General features: G+C 33.9%; 1 protein-coding gene across 1 annotated transcript; it reads left to right on the top strand.

Moving 5' to 3' along the window:
- The first annotated feature begins 418 nt into the window (after nt 1–418).
- Nucleotides 419–27628, top strand: LOC149088493 (uncharacterized). Its single transcript, XM_089247728.1, has 16 exons — nt 419–598; nt 3534–3610; nt 4507–4575; nt 5300–5417; nt 5529–5662; nt 8730–8854; nt 9149–9249; nt 9374–9485; nt 12346–12464; nt 12886–12964; nt 13063–13112; nt 15666–15819; nt 17722–17831; nt 19111–19630; nt 25295–25485; nt 27249–27628. The coding sequence occupies exons 2-16, from the start codon at nt 3540–3542 to the stop codon at nt 27285–27287; spliced, it is 1992 nt and encodes a 663-aa protein (XP_089103854.1). The 5' UTR covers nt 419–598; nt 3534–3539; the 3' UTR covers nt 27288–27628.
- Nucleotides 27629–27789: the final 161 nt, after the last annotated feature.

The raw sequence follows: 27789 nt of genomic DNA, 5'->3' as shown, positions 1-27789 counted from the left end.
ATCATAATATAATTTATGAGTTGAAAAATAATTTCAATCTTTGACTTCAATAAAGAATGAAAATTCAAGTGGGCTTCGTGTAAAATACGGGAGAAACCGGAACACTTCCGCCAAAAAGTCGGGACGGCCGAAAAAACAGAAAATACGGAACTGTCCTGGAAAATACGGGACGTATGGTCACATCAAGAACACCAAGTTGAAGTTGATTCCATTGAAAATACGGGACATGGAGATCAAAACGTTAGAATTGCCAAATTTTTTAATTTAAATATCTACAAAAGATACTTGAATACAAATTCTTTTGCTATATTCATATGTAATTTATTAATTTGTGAATTAAATAGTTAAAAAAAAAAAACCTTAACGAAAATTTCCGATATTCTCTTCCTCCATGTTGCTGATCGCCAGGAAGTGAAGTGCAGACCAGAGTAATCGTCTGATTGGCCCATGGTGTACTTGGGCGCGTTTTAAATAAAGTAAGGAATTTTCGACATGGAGTCGAAAATATAGTTGTTCAATTAAGAATCAGATTTTGTTATTAATATATTATTAATGTCCTTTGTGCGTGTTACGTAAAGGAAAGACATTACTATAAAAGGTTTGTATAATTATATATCATGAACATGGCATGGCTGCTCATGTTAGTTTAAATGTCGATCTCCTTTTATTGTACGTTTATTTCGATTACTCTCCATGTATCTCCTCCATAGTATTTCAGTATTAAAACTATGAAATGATGAGCTAATAATCCTTTAAATTTTTGAATTTGGTTTCTCATGATCATCCTTATAAAGAATCATTTCATGATCTGGGTATTCGAAGGACCCTCAACGCGTGGGCCCGCCTGGGGTCCTCATGGTAAGGAGGGGGGGGGGTCTGTTTTTTGAGTATGTGAAAAATTGGTAAACACAGCTACAACCAGCCAGATAAAGGGCCTTTAGAACATCACTTTGTGCTGGTAGGCGTTATTTTTGGCATTTAGTGTTTCTATTGTTGCTGTTATATGTGTGTTTATATCTTTGATGATTTCAATAATTGTTTGCACTTGTAGTAGCTTCGGTTTTTGAGAATGGTGTTGGTTAAATATGCTGCCGAATTTTGGTTAGCATGAATAATCATGGTTGAGGAAATTGCTAAGTCATAATTGGCTTCACCATTTTATGAATGTTTTATTGTTAAGTCACCTGCATTTGCAATCACGGTTTTCCCTCTTTTATTCTGGAACAGTGAAAAAGATTTTAAACTTTTATTACTTTGTTGAAAGTTTATTTCTCTGCGAAACTTTATAGAAACCTTTGCAAAGGAAAAAGTCATATAATTACTTTGCCACCACTTTTCAAGAAACTGTCTATCTCTACTCTGAAAATTATTTTTAATAAACCTTAAATAATACAATCTCTACTATTGAAGCTAAATCATCTATTCAGTCACCAGCACATACTGTTGGTCCAGCTTAAATTGATATCAACAGTTCCAGCACACAATATCCGATTTAGCCAGGTATTCACTTATGATGAGTGTTCAATTGCAGTTTAACACGTTAGTATTGTTTGCAGCCTATATTGAAAACTGATGAGGGATCAATATTAATAAAGCTTCGTGAATAAATCAGACACAAAAAATGACATGAAAATTATATTGAATCACAATACTTAAGATTTTCATTTTTTATTGCAAAAATTAGTGCCCTCTATTGGAGGAACTTCTAAATACCGTGAAGTATCCACTTTAAAATCTACATGTTTCCTCAGTCTTTAAGGGCGTATAGCGGCCAAACTTTGGACCCAAAACTGAACATATGGTCAAAGCCAGTGCTGAACGAATCCCAAGTCGTCATGGCAAACTAAAAAATTAGTATTGACACCTACACAATTGTCTTGTAGTTACTAAATTGCAGGCTGAGAGCAGCACAAAATGTTTGGAATTTAAAGCAGCTTATCCGCCAACATGAAAGAGGGTCACTGTGCCCTGAAAAAGTCATAAGAAGCATTATTTTCAAATTGTTTCTTTGGATAAAAATTTTATCGGGTACTTTTTTATTTGTATTTTTTTAGATTTTTCCAGCCCTGGTCAAAACAAATACAAATGATCATGTCAATTTCGGATATCAAAAGGCCAATTTGACACTGGCTGATTGTAAAATTTTGTCTTCTCTCCCAAAAATGATTTTGTGTGTGTGTGTGATTTGATGCAATAGTGAAAATTTGCACAATGCTTGTGACGTTATTTCACAGATCAAAATCTAAAGCAACCATTTTTTCCGAGTAAATTCTTCAGGAATAATTTTTTCCCCATAAATGTATGGATTTTCAATTACAGGTGAAATTCTGGAGATATAAGAATTTTTTTGGGAGTCCGGGAGATGTATTAGAAATTCGAAAGCCTCCCGAAAAATCTGGGCTATTTGGCAGCTATGCACTTGCCGTAACCTATTTCTTTGTCTGTTGGAATGCGTATGTAGATGTAGCAAAAAATTATAATCGAAACCAGAAAAGGCATCTGAGAGACAATGATCCTTATGATTATGGCATCTGATTCTGTAGGCGTTTCGAGAGTGTACAGAAACTTTCAGTCTGGAAAGGGGTCACTGAGGGATTTACATGAGGTTACATGATTTATTTACATGTTTTACAAATTCCAGTCACATAAGCTCCCCACCCCACTTCCGAACATTTCTTACCTGGGGATTCCTGCTCATGATGCTCTTGAGACATGCTATAGCACAGGGTTTGACAAATTGAGGAAAAAAATAAGGGCCAAGCTTATTATTTTTGCCAGAACTAGTAATAACATAGAAGACTTAATATAGGTGCCAATGTCAATTTTTTGCAGAGTAATGGCAACTTAAGAAAATTGTGCATGGTATTTTTCAAGCCCTGCTATAGTTTGTCAGTGTTATCAATGATATTCATCCAATGCGCAACTTTTCAATTTTTTTAACAAAAATTCTTTGAGTGTTTGTGTGACGTTTTTGTACACGCGATCAGTTGACAAATCCCAGGCACCAGGTTGCCACGGCGACACTATAAAATCTATATTGGAACCTAAAATTTTTTTTTTAAATTTTAGAAATCTTAAAATAAATCCTCAGAAATAAGTTTGAAACAAAAAATTAATCCAAAACTGAATTGAATTTAAGATCAAACTGATCAAGAATTTATAAAAATATTCTCAAGTTATTTATAATAGTAGTCCTTCCAGAGAATATTCTCAATGAGAATATTGTCCTAAACATTATTCTCGAGAATTTTACATCTCTAATTTCATGACAGGTGTCTTTTAACATAGGAAAAGAATATATTAAGTCCCACAAAAGTAAAAAAACAAAAAATTATTTATGACTTTCTTGACATTAAAATCATTCTTAGTTTCTAAGAAATTTGACGAGCACCTAAAGTTTATTATTTGTCCAGCCCTGTACTAGATGATAATTACAAGAGTAGTATAGGAACCTATTACCTAATTGATTGTGATATCCGATTTTAATTGCATGTGCTAATATGGTTGTGTTCTATTCATTTTAAAATAAAAAGGCTGAGATGGATTGCAAAGCCACGAAGCCGTTGCATCCCATCAAACTAAAGACCAAAACAAGTGTTCCTCCTGTGAGGTAAGTTAAGTTTTATACTTGTGTGTCAGATTTTTGCATTTGCAACTTATTAAGCTTATTGTGCCGATTACTTGTGACTTAAGTTTGCTTAGTATTAAGCTGTATGTCTTGATCAGTTGCTTCCAACCTTCCATGCTTCAACTGCTATTGTAAATGTGATTCTCGTACCTTTTATTATCACACTTGTAACCATAATTATCATTTCGAATTGCTTTTTCATTTAACCATTTCTGCACTTGAAGGTTAATTAGACTGGGACCTACAGTTTATGGAGTATCCAATTCTAAACAATTGTGTTAGTGCAGGACTGGATAAATCCAGAGCACTAGGTCACCATGGCAACTGAAAGATTGGTATTGGTGCCTGAAATTTTCTTTGTGTAGTTACTTAATAGCAGGGGCTAAGAGCAGCACATCTGCCAGCATATGAAAGTGGGGAGAGCTACTATGCCCTAGAGAAAAGTCAGAAGAAGCATTATTTTGGAATATAAACATTCTTTCCAATAAAAGTTTTTTGCGCCTGGATTTTTTGTGATTTGTCCAGCCCTGTGTTAGTATGCTAACCCTTATGGAGACTTCCTGCCGCAATGTGGTTTTTCAGTCACCTTTTGTGCTATTTTTGTTGTTGCACTGCTGTGTCAGGAAAGGTTACGACAAAGACTAAGTAGGTGTCAAACTCCTGATATGTATAAACACTGTTTTTGTGGGTATAAATACGCTGGTGATCATATTAATGGGACTTGTCTGTGTATATTATTTGTCTTTTTCTATATGATAAAAGTAATACCTAATACATAGGCCTATATTTTTACCACTCAATGTTTATTCACATAAAAATAAAATTCATTTTAATTAGTGATTATTAGTTAACTTTTTGTTATTAATCACTGATTTTAGGAAAATGTCAAAAATACCACAGCTTTCAAAAATACCTGTTCCTTCTGGAGGATCAAAGATTCCAGTCAGGTAACTATCTGTTACGTTTTGTTACAAGGGAAGATGACAACAAAATTGATATCTTGGAAACTTTTTTTCCTCCTCTCGTTCACTTGAACAGCTGAGATAGTGTCGCAAAAATGTTATTTCCTGTCTGTCGTTTTACAGGATGTATAGATAATAGTTTTAACATTTATAGTAGATCGGTAGTTTTTTTAAGTTTATTTAACCTTTGTTTTTGCATGTTATATGGGAAAGGTTTGATTATGTAATTTGTCATATTTAGTTAATTATATTGCCATGATATTTGAGATTGATATGTTTCTTCTATAAACAAAAAATTGGTTCTTTAAACCCCCCCCCCCCCCCAATCAGGGTTGTAGTGATTTAAATCAGTGATTAAAATTATGATTTAAATCCTTTTTCTTTTTTAAATCACTGATTTAAATCAATTTTTTTTTCAGATATGAAAAATTATCTGTTGTAATTGAATAAAACTATTTATGCATCTCAAAAAGAGTGATTTAAATTTTTATTAAATTATTTTAAATATCAGTTAATTTAAATATTATATTTTCAAATATAATATATGTATATTAATACGTATATCAAATATTGGAGATACCATAGTCGTACCAATTTAGCTGAAAAATGGTTACTTAAGATTTATAATGATGAAGTTAGAGTTTAAATTTGTTTTTCTATCGCAAGTTTAAAATTTCATTCATTTTCCATTAAAATCTGTACATTTAAGGGGGCAGAATGTCAAGAAGTCTCCTTCCCTGAAGGTTTCGGTTCTTGATCGTAAGCTGAAATCAAATGTGAATATAATCAAGCCAGTGATTACCAAACGAAGCAGTATTTCTTTCAAGGTAAGAATGAAATTAGTCTCAAGCAAAGAAAATTCCTCGCTAATTGAAATGTTGGTTCCCCCCCCCCCCCCCCATTTCACAGATGACATTTTCTGCTTGTCTTTTAAATAGGAATTCAATATCTCTAAAGCTGGTACCAAGCCAGTTGTGAAGAGGAGGAGCATTGGCAAAACAAAGAACCACAAGCCTGTGCCTGTCAGGCAAGTTGCAGCTCCTCTTCCTGGAAGATACAGTAGCACCAGAAGGTATGAATATCTCTTTAATGTATTTGATGCTGATCACAGTCTTATACTGAATTGTTTTCTGTGTTAATTATGGTATTAACATAAGGTAAATTCACCAGTAGTGGGCTTCTTAACATTTAATTCGTTATATTTAGAACTTAGAATAATATCCATTAAATAATTATTTTAAACATGATCTAAACTCTTATCCATCATTATTATTAAATGAAAATTTGATGGCTCAGTCGAAAATTTTGTAAAAATAATTTACACTTAATCTATGTACCAGCAATGGGCCTATCAATATTGGGCCATTCAGAAATTTAACATAATACAAAAATTTATACTTTATCTTCATTATTATGAACAAAACTAAAAAATAAAACTATCAAGGAAAAAGTAATATAAGTTTAATAAATATATATATATATAGGTAATAGCATTTTCCATTGACAACTATGTTTGGGCCTATTTAAATGTTTCTTGTATATTATACATCATTATGACCAATTTATTTTTTCCTTTGTCAAATTTGAATAGATCTGTTATGTGTCATGAATTTGAAATTTCACAGGCTTTGATGAATACAGTAAAAGTCTGATTTAACGAGTATAGTTTACAATATGAATCTTGCTATACTGAGGGAATTTTGTATGATTTCATAGAGTTAACAACACAACAAAACATTCATTTATGGTGAGTTGAAAATCAATGCATTCACTATGGCATCAACAAAGTTCTAAAAAAACACCTTTTTTTCCTTTGCTATCTCTTCAAAAATCACTAGGCAGATTAATACCATTTGCCATCACACATTCTCATAAACATTATTCTAAGGTACTTTTAGCAAAAGATAGTTGCAAAAAAAAGGTCATACCTTTAACCTCCTTTCTATTGTTATTGTTAGGCTTACCCAACATATGGGACATGTTGCAATTTCATTCGACTTCTTCCTCTGTCAGGGCTTATTTGACTGAAATTTGCTGTTAACAAATGGCTGGAGAAATCATGTTAAGAAAATCCTTCTGATTAGTGGAAAGATGTCAAGTCCTTTACGCCATGTTAAGTTCATTATCAGGTCCATAACACCATGGTGCGCAGTGTGAAATGAATGTATTTATTGTCATAATTATGATAATTGAGTAATAGTTGCCATCATATAGTTATAATCTTAATCCTTGATTTCATAATAAAAGTCGAAATTCAAGTAAGATTTGTTGAAAATTTGAAAAAAGTTGTATAGGAAAGCCTAGATGTGTGGGGCCAAAATTATGGGAATATTCCGTAAAATATGGGTCTCACATGGTCACCATATATATTCCAGTTTCTAGTTTGTGTGTGTGAGAGTGGCAGAAATATCACATATCTGAAAGATAGTGCACCGTTGCTGTAAAGCACACATCTTCAACTTGCTGCTTGCTAGCACCCAGAGTTGTTGATGCTCATGTCTGATTATGTGCTTGTGGACACTTGATCAATGTCCCAATTAAATACCTTGTACATATTTTATTTTAAAAAAAAACCTTAGGAATAAAAAAAATTTAGCTTGCATTTTTTTTATGGATGTGAATATATTCAACTTCTGATAACTTTTCAAGTTCCTGCGGTAGGATAAAACATGTTTCACTGGAAAAGGGGCGTGCCAAATTAATGCATTGAGATGTTTTGGATTGTTAGGTAAATTGGAAAAAGTATAAACCTTTCTGATTTTCACTTCATATGAAATGCATATCTGCCGTGGCTCTTCTCCGATGCTCTTTCTTTTATGGGGATGCACATTATGTTATGCTGTGCTGGTGGAGGACGAGGAAAATAATTTGAAAGTGATTCACAAACACTCACCTAATTAAAGGCTGGTGTAATAGAAACAAATTACTATAAGGAGATATGTATTTAAAAACAAGAAAGAAACGCCGAATTGAAAACATCTTCAGCATGAATATAACAAGTGATTTATTGAAAACATTGTCAACCCTTATTATGTGGCCCAGATAGGAACATTATATATGAAATATTTTGCTGTCATATACGAATGAAATACAATAAAAAACAAAATTTATGAAATATATCATCATAAAAATCAATTATTTAAAAACTTTTACGCCATACATAATTTTCAGCATATTGATAAATATTAATAAACCTGGGCAGATGTAACTTGACGACCAAGTTCTATAGAGACATGCAGAGTTTGGCAATTGTATATAAGGCATGTGATTGTGTTCATGGACTTAAACTATGTTATGGTGAAAATTCAACTGAGTACTGAAAATTATCACTTGAAGGCTGTACAAAAATTTGTGCAAACATCCAGGCGAGGAAATAAAAACATTGATAAAACTTACGTGATGTTGTCTCAAAGAATACCTAAGAAAAAACCTTTTAATAATTTATCAATGGGCTTTCCAGTCCACACTTATGACTGAAACCATGGTCAACACTTTAAAAAAGATAGAAATCTGCTCCTGGAATCTGGCAGTACGAAAATTAATTTACAGATGTGCATGTTGTTGCATACATGAGCTGAATTATGACTCATAATCAGAGATTAGAACAAAGTGAGCACTTAAGGCACGTGATTGAAGGTATCAATGTCACTCATTAACTGAAGTAAAACAAACAATTGTAGGGCTACAACACAAGTGATTCAACAAAAATAGAACTTTTTAATTGACATGAATGATTATGAAGAAAATTATGGTTAAAACAGGATTTGATTAACTTCCAGCTATCATCAAAAGGAGCTTACTTTTAGCCACATGACGATAAGCCTGGATGAAAAAGGGATTGAGAGACAAAGGGTGATGCTAAAGTTTGAATGAGGATTTTGGGAAAAAGAAAAGTATACACGTGGCTGGTCTATGTGCTAAGTTTAAAACATTAATCAGGATGAAGAGAGAGAAAAGAAATACTCAATATGGCATTTATTATTACACTTGTTTTAGCATGCATAGAAAAAATTGTTTTTTTTGAAATTTAAAGACAAAATTTTATTAACAGCCAAGAACATGCAAAGACATGTCATGATATTAGGAAATTGAAAATGCATCATGATATATCTCACTTTAATACCATGTCTTATCCACAGGCACCAAAGTTCATCAACTGCCTTAAAACGTGATGATGCTCTGCCAAATCGCAATTCGGCCAAGTCTTGGGAATACCAGTCATTGATTAAGAATGACAAAAAGTCTCTAAAAGAGATGCAAGAGGGTAAGATTTCTCTTAATTCATCAGACATATCTGAAAGTGTCTTGACACATATGTAGATAGTTTCCATATTTTTTCATAATTCTGAAACACCATTTACTTCATATCAGAATTTATTATGGTTTGGTGTGAATTTCTTTTTGTTTCCGAATAATTTTCGTGCACAATTTTGTTTTTTCATCAACTTGGGGGGCATAAATTATTCATCATAGAAATGGGAAAACCAAATTTTGACTCAACATGATCTAATTGCTTTTTACAAGTAGTTAATTCCAATAACTCTATCTCTTGTTTCAGAATTGATTACTGAGTTCGAACCTAGCGAGTTCTATAAAAATCAGATTCTCAACAATAAGGAGATAACACTCCAACAGCTTGGTTACTCTGCTCCTTTAAAGGTGAATATATTATGACATTATCATCTTTGTATAGTGAGTGCTTGGCAAAATGTGTTATTAGTGTTCTTTCTGATTTATTTGCTCATAAGTGTAATTTATTCCCTTGCTTCACTTTTTGTCTCAGGATAAGAGAAATAGCCGGGATCCTGCTGAAGTTGCATTGGAACAAATCCAGCGGATGAGTGTCTCGAAAAAATGTAAACCACCTGCTTCAAGGGAGAAAGAAAATCTATTAGGTAAATTGCTGCGTAGACACAAATATTGACTTTTTTAAGAAAATTGATCGCACAATAGATGTTTAAATTCATAATACAGTCATGCTTATTATTACAGGTCCCAATTTTTTTTTGTTTTTTTATCCATCCAATATAATGGCAAATAAATATCATTTAATCCATTACAGTGACAGATATCAGCTCAGCCCCCCTCCCCTTTTTTTCCCAAAGAAAGGAACAAAATCTGTCATTGAGTGTGTTTGACAACCTTTGATGCGAGAAGAAAATTTATTGTCACTTTTATGGAAAACGCCCTCTAGTTAATTCACCCCTTACTCTGAAAACTGCAAACCATAGCAAGGAATTCATGCGAGTGGACTGGGTGATGTTTATGCTTCTCTTCCCTTCTCTCCCCCCCCCCACTCCCACATCACATGTGGTTAATGTTTTACAACTTTACTTAATTTCTCAATGGGGAAATATACAGGGAAGTAAACTTATGTTTTCATTCTGGAAATAATTCATTTGACGTCGCTGTCTGGAATAAACAGAGCAAGCAAATAAGAATATGTATTAGATCTTAAATTGAAAGTTTTGGCTGGGGTTCATAAGAAATTGATGCCAAAAGCCAGAATAGCTGAACCATTGAATATCTAAAGAGTACTTTGTTTACCACAATTAAAAACCACGATGCAATTTTGAAAGCAGGAGAGTTGGGATTTCATTCTTCGTGTATTTCATCACAGGAGCAGAGATTGCAATAGATTAAAGAAGACAGAAAAGTTTAATTTTATGGGTTTTTTACATTTGATATAACGAATTGCAATATAACATCTGTTTTCCATGGATTGAAGAGGGTTATTGTGAAGAGTGTCGACTGTATAGTTTCTCTTGGTAGGGAAGTAAAATTACACTGGGCCATAAGGCATGGCAAATAATTTCTTTTGCAAGAATCCGAGACTTGTGAGGAATTAGAAAAAATTAGGCATACAAATTATTATTTTTTTACAAAAAATTATATTTATAGTGTAAGTTATGTGCACTTAGGTAGATGGGGGAAATCTTTAAAAAGCCATAAACACACATAAATAGAGTTTATTATACATGCTCATATGGTCTATGCTTGTGGTCGCAAGACTGAATTGGCAGTGTGCAAGAAAAAAAAATGCACATGTTGCCATATGAACTCTGACTTTTAGTTCACCCCAGAATATCTATAAAAGTATGTCTACATATGCTTACTCACTTTGAGAGTAGGGTAATAAATAAATATGCCCAACTTTAGCTTTCCTTTTTATCTTCTGCCTATACATAAGCAGAGATGGGCTTGAAAGTTGGAGGAACAATGATGTCAATTCTCATTTATGCATATTCATTAGATCAGTCAGCTCTTTCATTGATGCTGGGGGAGATGCCTCCTTCCCATGTTCCTCCCATATCTCCACCCATGTGCCTACTCGCTCCTGATTGTGATTGCAGCACCACAGCCTTTCGCCATGCTTGCTTTCTTTCTTACAAACCAAACGACTCGGGTCTAATGCCATGGATAATTTTTTTACCTAGTGAGTGCCCTGGAAGTGTAAGTGTGTGGGAACCTAACAGTCTGAATGTGTGTTTAGTGTTGTCCGATTTTTCAGTGCTACTATATATATTTTAGAAGTGAGTGAAGTGTAATGATTAAATATTTATACTCTTTGTAGGGCTGTTGCTCTCTGTGCAAGACTTTTTAACAAAGATATCGGCTCGCATTTGCACCTGAAAGTTAGGGACTACGAAAACCAACTTCAGTCGACCACCACTGTGGCGACAGTGAGGCTCGAACCAGGATCCCCACGATGCTAGTCTGTCACTATGACCCACTTGACAACCACAGCGGCAAAAAAATGCCACCCCTGCTAGATAATTGAGGTGCAATAAGTCTTTTTGATGTACTGTTCATATGTGAATCTTGTGTTTGATATTTGTCTGGACACATGGCTCACAATAAAATATTTTGTGACATCCATTGATGGGGAAGTTCAGCCAACCACTGAAACGCAATACATAGCAAGCTGATGTAAGCTAGCCGTAACACACTATTTATAATTTTATAAGATAGGTAATATTATCTATAATTATAAAATTATAATTTTATAAGATTGGTTATTATATACCAATTATTTCTCAATTTCTTGGATTTGAAATCATCTGTAGATTGATAGATTCATACATCAGGGTTTAAGGTAGATAAAAAATTCCTTTAGCAAAAAAGCAAAAGGGGAGAAGCTTTAGCAAATGCTAATGATTGATGGATGGATATCTACTCATTTCATACTTTCTGTAGCAGAACAATCTAAAATTAAATCGAATTTTATGAAAAGTGTAGGAAACACTATTATGGGAATTTTTGACGAAGTACCTTTCCAGTCACCCGAGTGCTCGTTGGAGAACAATGCGAAACATTCTGCTTTTGAGGGGTCATGTACAAGTTTCGCTGTATTTTGAAATTTCATGCCAGTGCTGAATGCTCAAAATTAAAAGTAATTGCAATGACTTATGTGCCAAATTTTATACTTGTAACTGTAAATACATTTGCTGTTTGACGAAAAGTTTTTGTAGCAAAAGGTTGTCATTGGTATGAGTTGTCTTGATTGAATCAACCAGGTACCTTTTATGGTTCCAGGTGCTGTTCATGATTGTTATAGCCTTGTTTTTAAATCATACTTGATACTTTTACAAATACATAGCCACAACAGGCAAAATGCCTAACAAGGTAGCTGAGAAAAAGATGCCCATAACAAATATGGATGTCATATATTTCCATATGCTGTATTTAAAAATATGTATGTTTAAACAGGCAAATTGCATGCCATCAGTTTAATGAATAGCACGTATTTTACAGGTGTCTTATCAATGGAAGCAAAGACTCATTTGTCTGGAAAGAAAGGTGCTTTGGAATATTCAAGTGATTCATTGGTTCGCCGTTGCACATGGGCGCCTGGATATTCACCTTCAGCAAAAGTGAGCTTTTAGTATCTTGATAATGATTGGGACTTCATATATGTTGATTCAAGTGTTGCAAAATTGGTTTATGCATAAGCCTTTCTTTGAGAGCTGGTTCTTTCCATTATGAGAAGATGCAATGAAATGAATGAGTTGCATGAGAATCAAAATTAATTCAATCTTTGTATACTGAGAAATTAATGTATCCTTGTTTTCCCTCATATTTTTTGCGTGTATGGGCAATATAAATGTATTTATTTGAAGCTGCATAGATATTAGGTGTTTTTCAAAATTTTTGCATTAAAAATCAAAAGCATGAAATCCACTTGATAAAAGTGAATTTTTTACACTCAAGATTTCAGTGATTTATTGCATTGTTATTGCTTATGCAGGTATCTGTGTCTAACGATTATGTCTCGCTTCATGTTTCTTGATTTAGCAACCAAAAATAGATGCGTATGAAGCTGCCATGGCAAGAATCAAGAGCATGTCAATATCTAAAGCACAGTCTCCTGTTGGTAAGTCTATCTGAATGAAATATTTCTTATTTTAAAACTGTTTGCCATGCGTCAATATATTCTTCTTTTTTACATTTTTTTTGTTTTCAAATTTTCAGTGGAGAAACTAAAAGGAGGGGCCACCTTTCTTTTGAGAACACCCATAAAGGTATGATGAAATTCAAGGATTCAATGTAGTGTAAATTTTATCAGATAGCCATGTTAATAATATAAAAATTCAATTGGACCCTGATCAATGTTCCCTCTATTTTTCCTAAACCTGTATAGACCTGCTTTTTCTGTAAGCGACAAAGCAATTTGTCATGCACAGCAATGGTGAATTTCAGAATTTTGCATGCACAGAAGCACTCTCATTGCGCAGCCTAAAGAGAATGTTGACCCTGATCATTCAAACTAATGTGAAAAAGACCATGACCTTACATTGAGACCTCAGATAATACAGACCCCCATAGAATTTGTTTTCAAATAAAAAAATCAGATGAATACAGTCTAAAAAAAAATTACATGCAATAATGTATTTAAAGTATTCAGTGTTTCAAAAATTACTGTATACAGTAAAACTACTCTTAACAAACACTCCTCACATGCAGTAACACCTCTTCTATGGTCAAATAATAATTTTTCAGTGTATAATGAAAGTATGCTGTTCAAACCCCTGATTAACTGTCAGCCCTCTTTTTTTATACTGACATTTTTTTTTTTTTTTTTTTTGTGTCCTACTGGTGTCTGCAAAAGAGAAGTTTTATTATATATACATAAGAAATGGTCTTTTAATGTCTTCCATCATCAAATACTCTTAAATGCTTCAGGAATCACCATGATGCTCGTTAGAAACAGATTTGAGATGTCATACTAAACCAAACTTATTTTTAAAAGTGAGCCCCATTAAATATCTAGGTATTGTTATAGATAGAAATCTCATGTAAAATATATCCAATCAAAATTGTTTTCATAGTTTATAAGTTTTACCTCAAACATTATCCAAATGCCCATTTTTTTGTTGTCATATTACTATTCCCTTTTTCAGGGGCGTAGCCAGAAATTTCGTTCGGGGGGGGACCAAAGTGACAGAACAATGGATTTGGCCATCTTTTTCCCTTTTTTCGGTCATTTTCTCACATTTCGGGGGGGGGGGGCCAGACAATAATTTGTTCGTGAAAGAGGGGATGACCCTTAATCAGGTGTGTGAAAATCATACTTTTATTATGTATACGGAAATTATTATTTGGCCATAATGAAGGGGTGACCACATGTGAGGAGTGTCCGTTAAGAGGTTTTCACTGTTTATGGGCTAATTGTTTGGGGCAATGACTACTAAGTACGTTGCTACCTATCACGCAGACCCAAAAGAAAATCATTTCATCAGTAACTGGTAATTACTCAACTCTATCATTCAATCTTTACCAGCAACTAAACATACTCCCATTGCGTTATTTATACTTTTATAAATCGATTCTCCTGCTTACTAAAAACAACTTGATCTTCTTAATTTATCAAGGACATCAAATGGATGCAGTAACATTCTTAATATTCTCTTAATACATAAAACAATGAAAAGAAAACTATTTTACATACGTTATTTTGGACTTTTATAACAGACTGCTACATGATATATTTCTCTCCCCCCTCCCCTTCTACACTGTTACTGAAAAAACATTTAAAAAATTATCTCAATAGCTAACATCAGCAATCATTTTTGAAGAAAAAAAAAACCAGCTCTGTCAGTCAGAATGCTAAATCCAATTTTATGAATAAGTACACTTCCTGCTGTTTGCCTCCAATTTTCGAAGTCACTAAACAATTTTCACATCATTCTAGCATTTTATATTCTTCATTCATAATGTAATACTCGTTCATTCTATAGATCCAGATTGAATTTGGATGTATTTATTTCTTTTTTTTTCTTGTTCTGTCCTTGAAATTGTATTGTAAGTATGTATTACTACTTGATCCATGTGATCTCTTGATGAAAAAATTGTTTTTCTCATTATTATATTATGTAATGTTTCATCATGATAAACTTTTCAAAAAGAAAAAGTTGTTCTACTATCCCTGCGCACCCCCCCCCCCTACTTCAGAAAGCCCCCGATTAAGCCAACCTATAAGATACTCTGTTGTATCCATAACTTCTAGCATCACGACCTCCACACCTCTAGTTCATTCTATATTTCTTATCACAAGAGGGTGGGGGATATCTTATATAATCCGGTGCAACGTTGCAACATTCTGTGAATCGCATGGTCATGCAACACAAGGCATTTCGCTCATGTGTTTACCTTCAGCTAATTTTTTATATTTATTGAAAATTACTTCAAATAACTCAAAACTTAGTTAAGGCTTAGATGACCAGATCCTACCATGCCCCTTAACTTCTTCTAGCTTCATAACCAGCAACGCAGAAAAAAGATTAAATAATGATATTTTGATTTATATGGGATGTTGCTGGATTAAACCTAATTGTGAAATTATGCATAAAATGTTTATGAAGTCAAACGTAGTCAATTCAAATCCCTGAAGTTGTGTGAAATTAAACTGCTATGCCTATGCTGACAAAACTTTCTTGATTGAGCTAATCTTCATTTTACTCAAATGTAGATGTTTGAGTATTGCGATTAAAGGGTTAAAAGATAAGTGAGAATTTTTTTTATTTTTCATTGTCTTGTTTTATGATGGAATTCAAAAAAGTAGCCGACTTTTCTAGATGACTGCCTATGATATTGCAATGCAACAGATCAGTTCACTTAAAAAGGCAAAAGAATCCAAGCTTACTCCTGTTCGGGAAACTGCAAAACCTGATGCTGAGGAGGAGGAGAAAATTGAGGAAGGTTCTCCTGTCAAGGGTAATCTTGAAACAGGTAAATGAAATTGTTTTTACTCTCATATATATTGTTGTGCAATCTACTTCACCAAACACCAACTCTGGCCATATCGCTATATTGCAGTTTACTGCCATTAGTGAGATGGGTCGGAAGTGAAGGCGCTGTCTATCGGTTGTCGCCTCGAGTTCATTAGGGAAAATATCTTATCGATATCCTCCCTTGGGTTCGAACCCGGGACCCTGACAACAACCTTCACAATGGTAGACGAGCATCTTACCACCATGCCACTCAAGCGTGTTGTGCAATCTGACAATCTGTGTAATTCCAAAATTTGAAGAAAAAAAGATAATGAAAAAATTTGATATTTTTTGTGTCAAGGTTAAACTGCCTGAGATAAAAATTTTGCCTTTTTTTTTCCCTTGCAAGTTGAAGTAAAATTATTTCTGTGTGATCAGTGAGTTACTAGAGGGAGGTACATTAATCTGTATATAGAGGTAGGTGATTAGATTTGAGAGTGAACTGGGTTATAAGCAGAAGTATGTTATTAAAATGCATTAATAGTCTCAGGAGCCTAAAATATTTGAGAAAAAAAGAAGCTTGTTCATACTGAATGACAGGTGTTGACAAATCGAAGCTGGAAGCATTATGAGATGCTATTGTTATTTTTATACAGTTTCAGAAACAAATTGTCATAATTTTATGGGACCATGTGCACCTCCATGCCACTACTCCCCCCCCCCCATATATATATATATATATATGGTAATACAGTCAATGCTTGTTATAACTATCCCACATTATAGCGACAATTCTGATACAGCGACCAATAGGATAAGTCCCGAATTTTATCATTCAATGACTATCCCACACTATGGCCACCTGATATAACATCTATTTTAAAGGAGAATGAAGGGGGTGGGGTCATTATCATGAACATTAACTGTATTACCATATCATGGACATAAGATACCACAGTATGCAGAAAGCATTTAAAATTATATTTGTTGATTCAATGTGATTGCCTCATTGGTAGGCCTATATATTTTTCCCCATCTCTCTTTTCAGGATAAAATTTGTTTTCTCCCTTTGAGAAATATAATACAAATCGTTGTTTGTTTACAGTCTATGTACATTTGTTAGAACAATGCTTGCTCATTTTTCTCTTTTACGTGAACTCATTGATATTGGAAGTTATATGACAATGTTCATAGTAACTTTCTTTGATATTGTGTTTGACAAAACAACAACTAACACATCAGCTGCGTCTGTATGAGCACTGCAATTGACATGCCAAGAAATATTGTTTTGTGTTGAAATTGGTTTTGAAATTTTGAATGGTTGCACTTTGATTTTATGTTCAATTTTTTAATTGGGATTTTGCTAGTTCTCGTGTGTGTGTGTGTTTTTTTTTGTTTTTTTTTTTCTTTCTTTCTCTCTCTCTCTCAGAAAAGCATCATTAATGTTTGAATCATACCAAGATTTACTGAGAAAATAAAATTAGAAGATAATTCTTCCATTTTTAGCATTTTTCATAACACACTCAAGACCAACCTAATCTCTATTTTCCTTTTACCTGCTCTGACCTGTTGTTACTCTGTGGCTTATTACAATAGCTTTATAGCACTTCACCACTATATCAAATATAGTGAGTCTCCAACTCTGTAATGAAAATGGAAACTGTGCACTGAAATGTTTTTGCCATGCATGTACAAATTAGAGAGGCAATGTTGCTCAAGACACAATTGTCATTGAACAAGAAAAATACTCATGATGCATACTCAGAAAATGACTCTTTTTGAAATATAGCTATGGCTACATACAAAAACAGAAATATACTTTAATGATTTTAGTCCAGAAATGTTACATTCATGCGAGATTACTGAATGGTTTGCTTCTTTTTTTTTTTTTTCTTAATTACTTTGTTTGCTTTATGTTTAGCTTTTGCAAACCTATCGCCAAAGAATGCCTTCAAAGCCAGGTCTGGATCAATTTATCGACCTTTACAGAATCTTCAGACAATATCACCTGCAAGACCACATGTGCTAAAGGTTAGTTTTTTTTTCCCTTATGCTAGGTGTAGTTATATTTACAGATGAACCCTGATTTAACAAATCAGTTAAATCAGACTTTTTATTTGTTAAATTGAGGAAAATAGTTGTATTGGGCCAAGATTAACTAATATAAATTCAGAAGCTTCTAAAAAAATCAAGGAATTCGTTAAATCTGAGTTTGTGGTATCAGGGTCTGTCTGTCTATTTACACTTGCTACAAAATATAATGTGATGTAACTTTGTCAAAATGAAATAGATTCTGCTAACAAAATGAAATCTAAACACTGTTAATGTGACAAATCATACATCATCCACACTCATGGTAGAAGCATGAATGCTCAATTTCCTTGGGGGGGAAATAACACGGGAAATGATGTTTGAATGCTTACTGTACAGAAGTTATTTTCTTAAAATGTTTTTTGTAATATGTGCTTCAATAGAGATACACATTCGTATTTCAGGCAAAACTTAGCAAAATAAGGTGTCCAACCACCTGATAAAAGAATTAAAAATTTGCACATTCATACTTCTAGCATGAGGAGGGGACAAAATAACATAAAGCCCTATGGGTTTTGAAATTGAATATTTTCAACTTGAAAATATTTAGTAGTTTCAAAGACAGTTTGAGCAGATAAATCTTTTGTGGGAGGGGGTGGGGATCACATAAAATATCAATGAAAACAGTTGTTTTACTTTTGATTTAACTGATGGAAATAACTGCAAATGACTATTTGCTTTCTGAAGTACTTTTTCTATAAGGCATGTTGATCTCCCACTTATGTGTTCGTGAGAGAGAACAAGAAAAAATGACGTGTGAGAGGTGTATGAGTGAATAGCATTCATCTATGTCTTTGACCAGAGGAGTGCAGGAACTCATATAACTCAGAGAAACATACGAGTGAGAGATCACTGCACTTGCATATCAAGATTTGTACTGTTGTTTGTACACTGCATACATTTGCTACTGAGGGGAGTAGGAAATGGTGATTTTCAGGTGGCCAGGCACGTGCAACAAAAGATTTGCAAACATAAATGGCTATGTCACACCCGCATTCCTTACAGGTAGGGGAAATATTTTTGTTAATTTCATACCCAAAAACTTGGACTCAGAATACAAAATTTTGGATCATCACAAACATTTTGACACTAAAGTCACATCGAAGTTTCTGGGACCACGTGAAAACTTTGACCTGAACAGATTATTTGACTCATCAGAATTTTTTTTCCACAAATCGACTGTAATGTAAAATTCTTAATGATTTCTTGTTCTTTCCAGCACCGATTGACTGATATATCAGAACACAGCGAGAATGACAATTCATGCACAATAAGTCGTTCATTTAGGTTCAGCAGATATAGCCAATCATCTGCTTGTGAATCTTCCAGAGATAACACCCCACAAAACACATCAGAAGGATCATCAAGTTTCTCATATCTCAAGTTGCCCATCATTAGATCTTTGGTCGAAGGGTGCGGTCAAGATATACAGTCAACGCCTCATTCTCCTCTACCGTGCTCAAAGAAAGCCTTCACCAATGTGATTACCACGCCATCTTCATCAAAGATTCATATGCCAGTGCCAGTTTCAGCATATACTTCAAAGCCTGTATGTAGTCCTGTTAGCTTATTCGAAGAGGATGTAGTGAGCTGTATGGACTCTGGTGAGGCTCCGATTCACACTCCCTTACTGCTTAAGAGGATGGCAAGAAGTGAGATGAATGATTTTGGTGACGATCTGGATAACGTCAAACAGTCTCTGAAATTTGAACAAACTGATTCACGTACTGGTAGTTGCGGTAAATATAAATTTCTTACCGATGTTTATGTTTATTTTTTAATGGCAGCTCATAAAGGACTCCCTGATTTTGAAATAAAATAACTCAGAAACAATGGTCAATAGAGAAATAAAACATGTAGTATGCTCATTTTGAAAGCTGTAAAAATCTGATACAGAAGTTTTAAAATTATTTACAAATGCTGCTGACAGATGGCACTGTATGCTGTATTTGCAGTATGGGTCTGAAATATAGGCTATAAACTGTCCTTTTTGCAAGCAGTTGTTTTAATCACATCACAATCGATTGAAATGTACACCTTTAACCTTTTAACGGCCAATGTTCCCAATTGGGAACATACTTTTGATTAATTCAAAAAAAATATTTCTCTTTAACGAAAATAGCTGATTTTTTTTCCCTGAACATATAAGGTTATGAACTTAATTTAGAAAAGACAAAAGTTATTCGATTCAGCTTTTATCATATCAATTTATTATTCTAAAATCACCCATTTTCAAGGGAAATTATCTGTAAGTTTATGTTTTAATTATTAAAATAGTTTTTGTAAACATACATGCATCTCAATTTTTTTTTAATTGTAGAATATTGCCAAGAATGATAAGAAATGCTCAATGAGAGAGAAAAAAAATTTGTTTGAATTCCAGGGAACTTTTCCTACGATTGTTCCCAATTGGGAACATTGGCCACTACTGACTATTCTAAAGTGCAATGCAGGGGAGTGGCATTCCGAAAAAACAATTTATTGCTTTTTCCTTCTCTCTGGTGTGTCTCAAAAGGAAGGAAAAGTATCAAATTTCACATTCCGATGTTTACATGCAGCACCCGCTTTTTTCTGTGACTGACTTTGCCCCCCCCCCCCTTCAACCTTCCCTCTACGTTTTGAGTAATTTTGTTGGTACGTTGGTCTTTCAGTTCTCAGTTGATATCTGGTCTTGTGACTTTCTACACTTCTTTTTCCCATCTTTTTTGTTATACTAGTAGCTTATTAGACTGAGTTTGAGAGATTCTGATATATCACATCTCTCTGATGAAGAATTCGAAATGTGCCAGCTACTGCCTGATGAAAATGAGCGGGCTACAGATGAGGAAGATATTGATGACAACATGCTTGGCCCGGTCGTTCCTGCAGATGTTTGTGGATATCTGTGTTTTAAAATCACCACGTAGTTCATTTGTGGGTGAATTTGTAGATCCTATCAACATGCCTTCTACATCAAAATTGCCTTTCAAAGATCAAATAATTACCCAGTCAAAAAATAAGAAAACATGTGTCAAGTGCCAAAAGACTAAAATTCATGCAACCGAAGTGGAAAAAAAGTACTGCATTTGACAAAAATATAAGTGAACCTACTGGAGCAATCAGTCATAAGTTTCCTGAGATAAGTGCAAGCCGACTCGATTGATATTTTTTTTCAAATTTTTACTGCAAGAGTACCTCAGTTACTTGGCTGAGATGACAAATATTTATGTCGCACAACATGGATCGAATTTGAAAATTGAGTGGAAAAAAATCGCAAAGTTTTTTGGATTGGTTTTGCTAAGTGGGTATCACAGAATACCAAGTGAAAATGATTACTGGGGTACTTTCAGTAGACACAGCAGTACCGATTGTCCCCACTGTTATGCCGAGAAATAACTTTAGAGACATAAAAAATAACTTCCATTTGATGGATAACTCTTTGTTACAACCCGGTGATAAGTTGGCTATCTATGATGAATTAAATGAAAAATTCGCACACATTCGGTTTGGGTTGTTCCATGATAAACTAAGCATCGATGAATCAATAGTACCGTATTACGCTCATCGTTCAAGTAAGATGTTTATATGGGGAAAACCGATTCGCTTTGGATTTAAAATTTGGATGATTTGCTCAAACAATGTGGTTTCCCATATAAAATGGAAGTATATGCTAGTAAGCAGTCATCGGAGCCTGTGCCTTTAGGTACCAGAGTTGTAAATATAATATTTTCTCTCTCTTTATATTTTTAAATAATATCTTTTAACTTAGCAAGGGATCCATACAAAAACCTAAATCCGTATGTAGGTATTCTTTTGTGAATTTTAGACCAGCATATCAGCTCATCATAAGCTCTTTATTATAATCCAGATATGCATGCCTTTTGAGTGTACTCGAGAGAAATTTATTTCCATCATTTTTTAAATTCTATATGTATATTCTTTAATTTTTAAAATAAATTTATTAAATGATGACGAATTTTGCATCATCCTGTAAGATGGCTTCACTGCGAAAATTATGTTTAGTCAGATCCGGCCAATGTTCCCAATTGGGAACATTCAAGAAAACGCATAGGGAAATTTTTTTTCTTCAATTTCTCGATTGATATCTCTTAACTAAAAAATCAGAAGGAGAAATTAACAAAAAAAATAATGAAAATCACTTGGAATCTGAATTCGGCCGGTAAAAGGTTAACAGCTCATAGAGGGCGGAAACAAAGAATAAAATTTTCAGTCGCCCTCTCTAGTGTCTCAATGGAAATGCACACACATGCCTCACAGGTCAAATCTTGAAATCTGTTCAGTGTTGTAGGATTGTTCATCCTTCAATTTGCCCCATTGAAATTAGTTGCGTGGAGTAAGATTGGATGATCTTGGGGACCAATCCATGCCTATTCCAGTAAATATGGAATAGTTCAATGCTAGGACTCTATTTCCGAAGTTGTTCAAGAAAGGCAAAAACTGTTGTGGTAAGGGTGGGCCCCTTCTAGCATGAACCACGAAATGCCTTGTTGATCCTCCAACCCAGGTGACAAAATGTTCCAAAACTGCAACATACCATTCACTAGTGATCGTTTGCACCATCTCTGTGTTGCGAAAGTTGTTCATTTTGACAAGACTGCAATATGATTGCAAGGACTGCTTACAAAAGACAGTATTATGTCCTGTTTTTCAGGCTCCATACTGCGACTCCAATAAGCAGTGTTACCTGTCTGCAACATTTGTAAGTGATTTTAAACTTCAGTATCCAATTTTCAGGACTTTCAAAATAAACATACCACTTGTTTTATTCTTCTATCGATCACCGTTTCCAAGTTATTTCATTTTAAAATCAATGAGTCCTTTGTGGGACACCCTGTAAATGAATTGAGAGATTTGCTTCCTTACATCAATAACTTTCTCCAAGCTCTGCAATTTCATTTCGTGTCACACAGACATCAATCATGAAATGCTCCTGAAGTTCATCAACAATTTCATGGTTGCCCTAAAGAATTCACTCATTGAATATCTGGGAGCTTTTTTCCCACAAACAATAGCACTTGCATAACGTTGATTGTCCCATAGCATCAAATCATATGTTGATTTTAGCGAGGATAAAATTTGCCAAAATACAGTGCAGATGCAGCCGTTCGACATTCAAATTAGGAATGATGGCCTGTTTTTTGGATGACCATACACCCTATTTTAAATTGGCCTGTCCTGTTTTCCGACAGGATGTCTGGCCATTTTTTATCTATAATTTTTTTTTTCGATCAGTTACTAATGGTTATACAGTCGAATCCTGTTTTAAGAAATACCATTATAGTGAAAATCTTGGTTGTATCAAAAACTTTTGTAATCTTTAAATATGTTTGAATGTATGTATGAATGTTAAACAATGTATTGTGAATTCCAATATTACGAAATGAAAACTTCACTTCTCACTTATTTGTGCATGCTCCTTGTAACTCTGAGGTTACTTCTAACAAAGAATTGACTTGTAAAAGTCACATTTCACTTGCCCCCTTTCTGTATTTGTAAGCTTTCCCACTATATGCGCAAGATATGTGACGATTTCATTCAACTTTTGTCTCTCCTGGTGACTAAGGGACTATGGTCACTGACCACTGACAAGACTTATTTCACTAGAACATGCAGTTTAAAGTCATTTCTGAAAAGCTAAACAAATAAATCATGCTAAGAAAAATTTCCTATCGGCAGAAAAATTTGATAAAGCATGGATGAAGCCTGCAACAAGAATTTTTGATTGTTCAGTCGGTTAGCTGAATCGTTTTGAGTATAAAATTCCATGCAATCATGTCTTAGAAAGTTAACTGCAGTGAAACCAAAACCCAATTTCCATGACTAGAGCCCTATTTATTTGCTAATATTAGAACAAAATTATCTAAAAGGCTATCATAATGCAGATATAGAGTTTCTACACTTAATTACCCAACAAATCAAAAACTTAAATTTTCTTATAACAAGAAGTCTGTTATAACCTTAATTTACCCTCACGGGAAAAACTGATGATCCAGGATGAAAACTCACCCCTTTAATTTTCCTCGTGAGCTCTTATTGTAGACGTATACTGTAGCTACCCTTCGTCACAGAAAGTAATTTTGAGTGTTCGGTTACATGTAAATAAAATATTTTGTAAGTCAATTCCAGGGAAAATTTTGCAAACTGTGGCTGTAGTGATCATTCATCTGCATTTATTCATAACAGCCTAGAGAAATTCCATTTCAAACAATCAAACACACGAAAAATACACACACTTCGAAGAGAAACCCAATCAATATAATCGTGATGTTCCTAACAAAGATTGGCTATACGGTTGTCCCTCTGTATTTGCGAGGGTGAGAGGTTACATTCTGAGGTGACTGCAAATAACACAATCCACAAAGTTTTATTTTTAGGCATCCCATTTATTTCTGGTTTTTGCGACGATGATTCTCAGCTATGTTTTCTGAAAATATATATATGATCTATAAGTGATTTCTTCTTCATTTCAGTTAATTTGTTAGAATATGGTAACAAGACTGCCTCTACCAAAAACGAAAAATACACCATCAATGGGTCTACGTCATGGAAACAATTTATTCCCGATTCATACTTGCGAAGCCTTTGCGCTATGTTGCTCATAATGAATTTGTCTTCCATTTCTTAATCTTGATCATTGAGTATTACTTTGGTTTCAAGAGCAGTCGGCTCAATTAAATAGTTTATTAACAATTAGTTAATTCATCAATTTCTTCTATGTCCACATCTTTGAAACCACCTCCACTATTCTGCTTTGCTAACGTGGCAATGTCTTTCATAACCTTTTTGGCTGCCTCCATCTTTACAGTTTCCACAGCTCTAAATGGCATCAATGAAATTCATCCATGACTTTTAGACGTTTCTTGCATTTGCATCTGCTTCTATTGTCGAAACAATCATCATTGAGTAGTGTTTATAGCAAGCCATAAATATATCCGATCAAGCAGCTGAATGCTAGATGTTGAGTTGGAAGGGCTTAGATGCCATGGTGTTCAGTGGGCATTACCCAGTATCCAAAAAAATGTATGAAAGAAAGATATGCTATATCTTTACTGCCAAAACACCTTCTGACTTCCAGAACAAAAACAGTGTTTAAACTAATCCAGGAAAATGATTTTCAGAGTCTTTTCTATTGTTCATAATTAATATTTTGTTCTGATATGAAAATTATCACAGCAACAGTGTTTTCCAGAAAACTGGGAAAGAGATTGTGAATATGATTTCTGTGAACCATTGGGTATGAAATTCAGCTGATACAAAACCGTCTTTTTGGTTGTACATTAAGTGTAGTGAAACTGTATATCATATATATATATTGCCTATATATCACCTGCTAATATATCTCTTGTTTATGTTTTAGACATATATATTAGCTAATAATTCTGATCGTTTTGATTTTTATGCAGATAATGAAGTGAAATGGGAACCCAGATACTCCAGTTACATCAAGCATATTCCCATGAAAGTAAAAACGGAGGAGTTCCTGGCTGATCAAGAATGTGCTTTGATAATGTCCCACCAGGACACTGCATGCAGTCAGTGCAGGGCCGTACCTGTCAATCCATTGTCCGTAATCCTTACAAAAGGAGATTGTATGGTATGTATACTCATCTTCACAATTCCAGTTATTACATATTGATAAGATTTTTTTGTGTGGGGGGGGGGGGATGGTATGGAATTCTGTCATTATAAATAGGTTTCAGTTTATATTCAGTTAAAATGCTAACTCAGAAGCGGAAATAGCTAATTAAAATATAGGATTGCTGCTAATCGCCATTACAGGCTGCAACTTAAAAAAAATAATGAATACAAAATTAATTATCCAAGGGGGTACAGGAAGGTAAGTTTTATTGCACTGAGGGGTATGCTGAAGTATTTTTTTCCTTCACCATATAAAATTCCATTGCCTCAGGAACGTTTGTGCAAATTTTCCAGTCGTTCTGGCCAGTCTCTTGAAATCGGAACTTTAGTTATATAACACCCTGTATATCGTAAATCATGGCTAATTAAATCTGCGTTAATTATGCTTCATCCAACACATTGTATTTGCATAGTTTTATCATCGTTTTTGCAAAATAGCGTCCTAATTAAGCATATTGAGAGAAAGTAACTGGAGAAAACATCTTTATTATAGGGTTAATAATAACATTAAGAATATAAAAGAAAGAGAATTCTTAAACATAAAATATTTCCTTAAGTTAAGCTATAAAATAAATAAATTTCAAAAGTTGGTTTTTGTTAAAATGTAAGAAATATTTATTGAATGTGTGAATTGTGTTAATTACATTAATAAAAATTTTATTTTAATTTATTATTAGAAGTTTGAATGATTTTTCAGAAATTTTACTGTTTTTAATGTAAATGCTATTAAAACCAAAAACCAGTTTAAACCAAAAAAACCAGTTTTTTACTAACCCTACATGGTACGAATATTCTTGGTATGTCATATACTTTTTTTTGGCAAAGACAGTTGACGTAGAGAAGTATACGTCTGTCTCTCTTGCCAAACCAACCCAAATTCTTTTGAAAATATGGTTTTTAATTAGAAAGGAATGTAATGTGTGGGGTTATCTGCCATGGGGTGCTCCTAAGAACACATATTGGTAGATGAGTGGGGGTTTTTTTTAGTTTTCCTTAGGCTATTTATTTTTACTTTTTTTTTTTGGATATTCAGTGGATCCCACTTAAAATGTTTTTCAAAAAATCATCATGAAAAACATTGTAAGTGAGAAAACGCTTTAAACAGCAAATATTAATGAGAATTTGTTAGGGTTAAGGACCACAAAAATAAGTTGTACTAAGCGGGAAAACGTAAGTGGGACAGACTGTAAATGATTATTTTTTAATTTTGAGTGCAGGTTAACATTCAAAAATCTGGCTCCTTCAAATTTCTGTCTTGGATTTCGAAGTGCACTTTTAAAGTTCAGAACTGGACTAAGGTCTCATAACCTGGTTTAATCTTCATGTAAGTCAGTGGTTCTGAACCAGTGGTCCACTGACACCCCCCCCCCCCTCTTCTGGGTTCTCTAAAAGAGGGGAGAATTATGAGTTTAGAGAGGCAAACAATTAACTTATTGTTTTCACACTATGTTATAAATATCACTGCAAAGTGGTCTGTTTGTTGTTTGCTAGCTATTACCTGGTCATGTCAGACTGTCCATTGCATGGTTCAGATTTTTCCCAATCATTTTGACTTCTACCACAATGTTGGATGCCCTTTCTTCAAAGTAGCCCACCACACTTTGAATTTCTTATGAATAGGCCTGCTTTAATCACTACCATAGCGAAAGATTATTACTTTGTACACACTGTCAGTATTTTCATGTATATATGTATATATATTTTTTACTTTCTTTTCAGCATTTTATGCCTGTCAACAATGTGGTTTCCGCTCACTGAAGAATTAACTGTTTTCTGTTAGGTTGAGCCTTTTTTTATATTGACTAAAACCCTTGTTTCTACTCTTGTGACATTCGTTGTTTGTTTTTGCGGAAATCCCTCCCTTCTTCCCCCCCCCCCCTTTCTGTAGACTTCATTTGCTAAGCCTCATGATATTTTATATGTATGAAACCGTGTACATCTTTTGACATGCATTTTTCCCCTTTTTCTGTGTATGTGCGTTCGGTATTGAAAATGTGTTCTGAAAAAATAAATATGTATATTCTACTTATAAAATGTATTTTGATTACCAAATATGAATATAGTATGTGATTCCAATGTCTTGTTTGACAGGAAATTTTATTTCTGTATTACTAGATGGAATTGAATTCTAAATATTGTATAGTCAAACATTGATTTCAAGAAATTTATATTACTGGGAGTTATTGAACTTTTGGGGGAGGATCTAATGGGAAGCCAGATTATTCAGGGATATATGAAATATCATGTTATTAAAGCTTGA

This window comes from Pholcus phalangioides, unplaced genomic scaffold, assembly GCF_987345545.1.
Source record: "Pholcus phalangioides strain wild (caught in Gottingen) unplaced genomic scaffold, Ppha-v1.0 ptg000003l_1, whole genome shotgun sequence".
Classification (NCBI taxonomy): domain Eukaryota; kingdom Metazoa; phylum Arthropoda; class Arachnida; order Araneae; family Pholcidae; genus Pholcus; species Pholcus phalangioides.
Note: the sequence above shows the minus strand (reverse complement) of the source record. Positions and strands in the feature narration are given on the sequence as shown.

What these genes read in the sequence shown, in the direction of transcription:
- LOC149088493 (XM_089247728.1), top strand. Translation starts at nt 3,540, where the DNA reads ATGGATTGCAAAGCCACGAAGCCGTTGCATCCCATCAAACTAAAGACC. An exon ending in GTTACTCTGCTCCTTTAAAG is followed by an intron (nt 9,250 to 9,373) that starts GTGAATATATTA and finishes TTTTTGTCTCAG; the next exon opens with GATAAGAGAAATAGCCGGGA. An exon ending in TTCACGTACTGGTAGTTGCG is followed by an intron (nt 19,631 to 25,294) that starts GTAAATATAAAT and finishes ATTTTTATGCAG; the next exon opens with ATAATGAAGTGAAATGGGAA.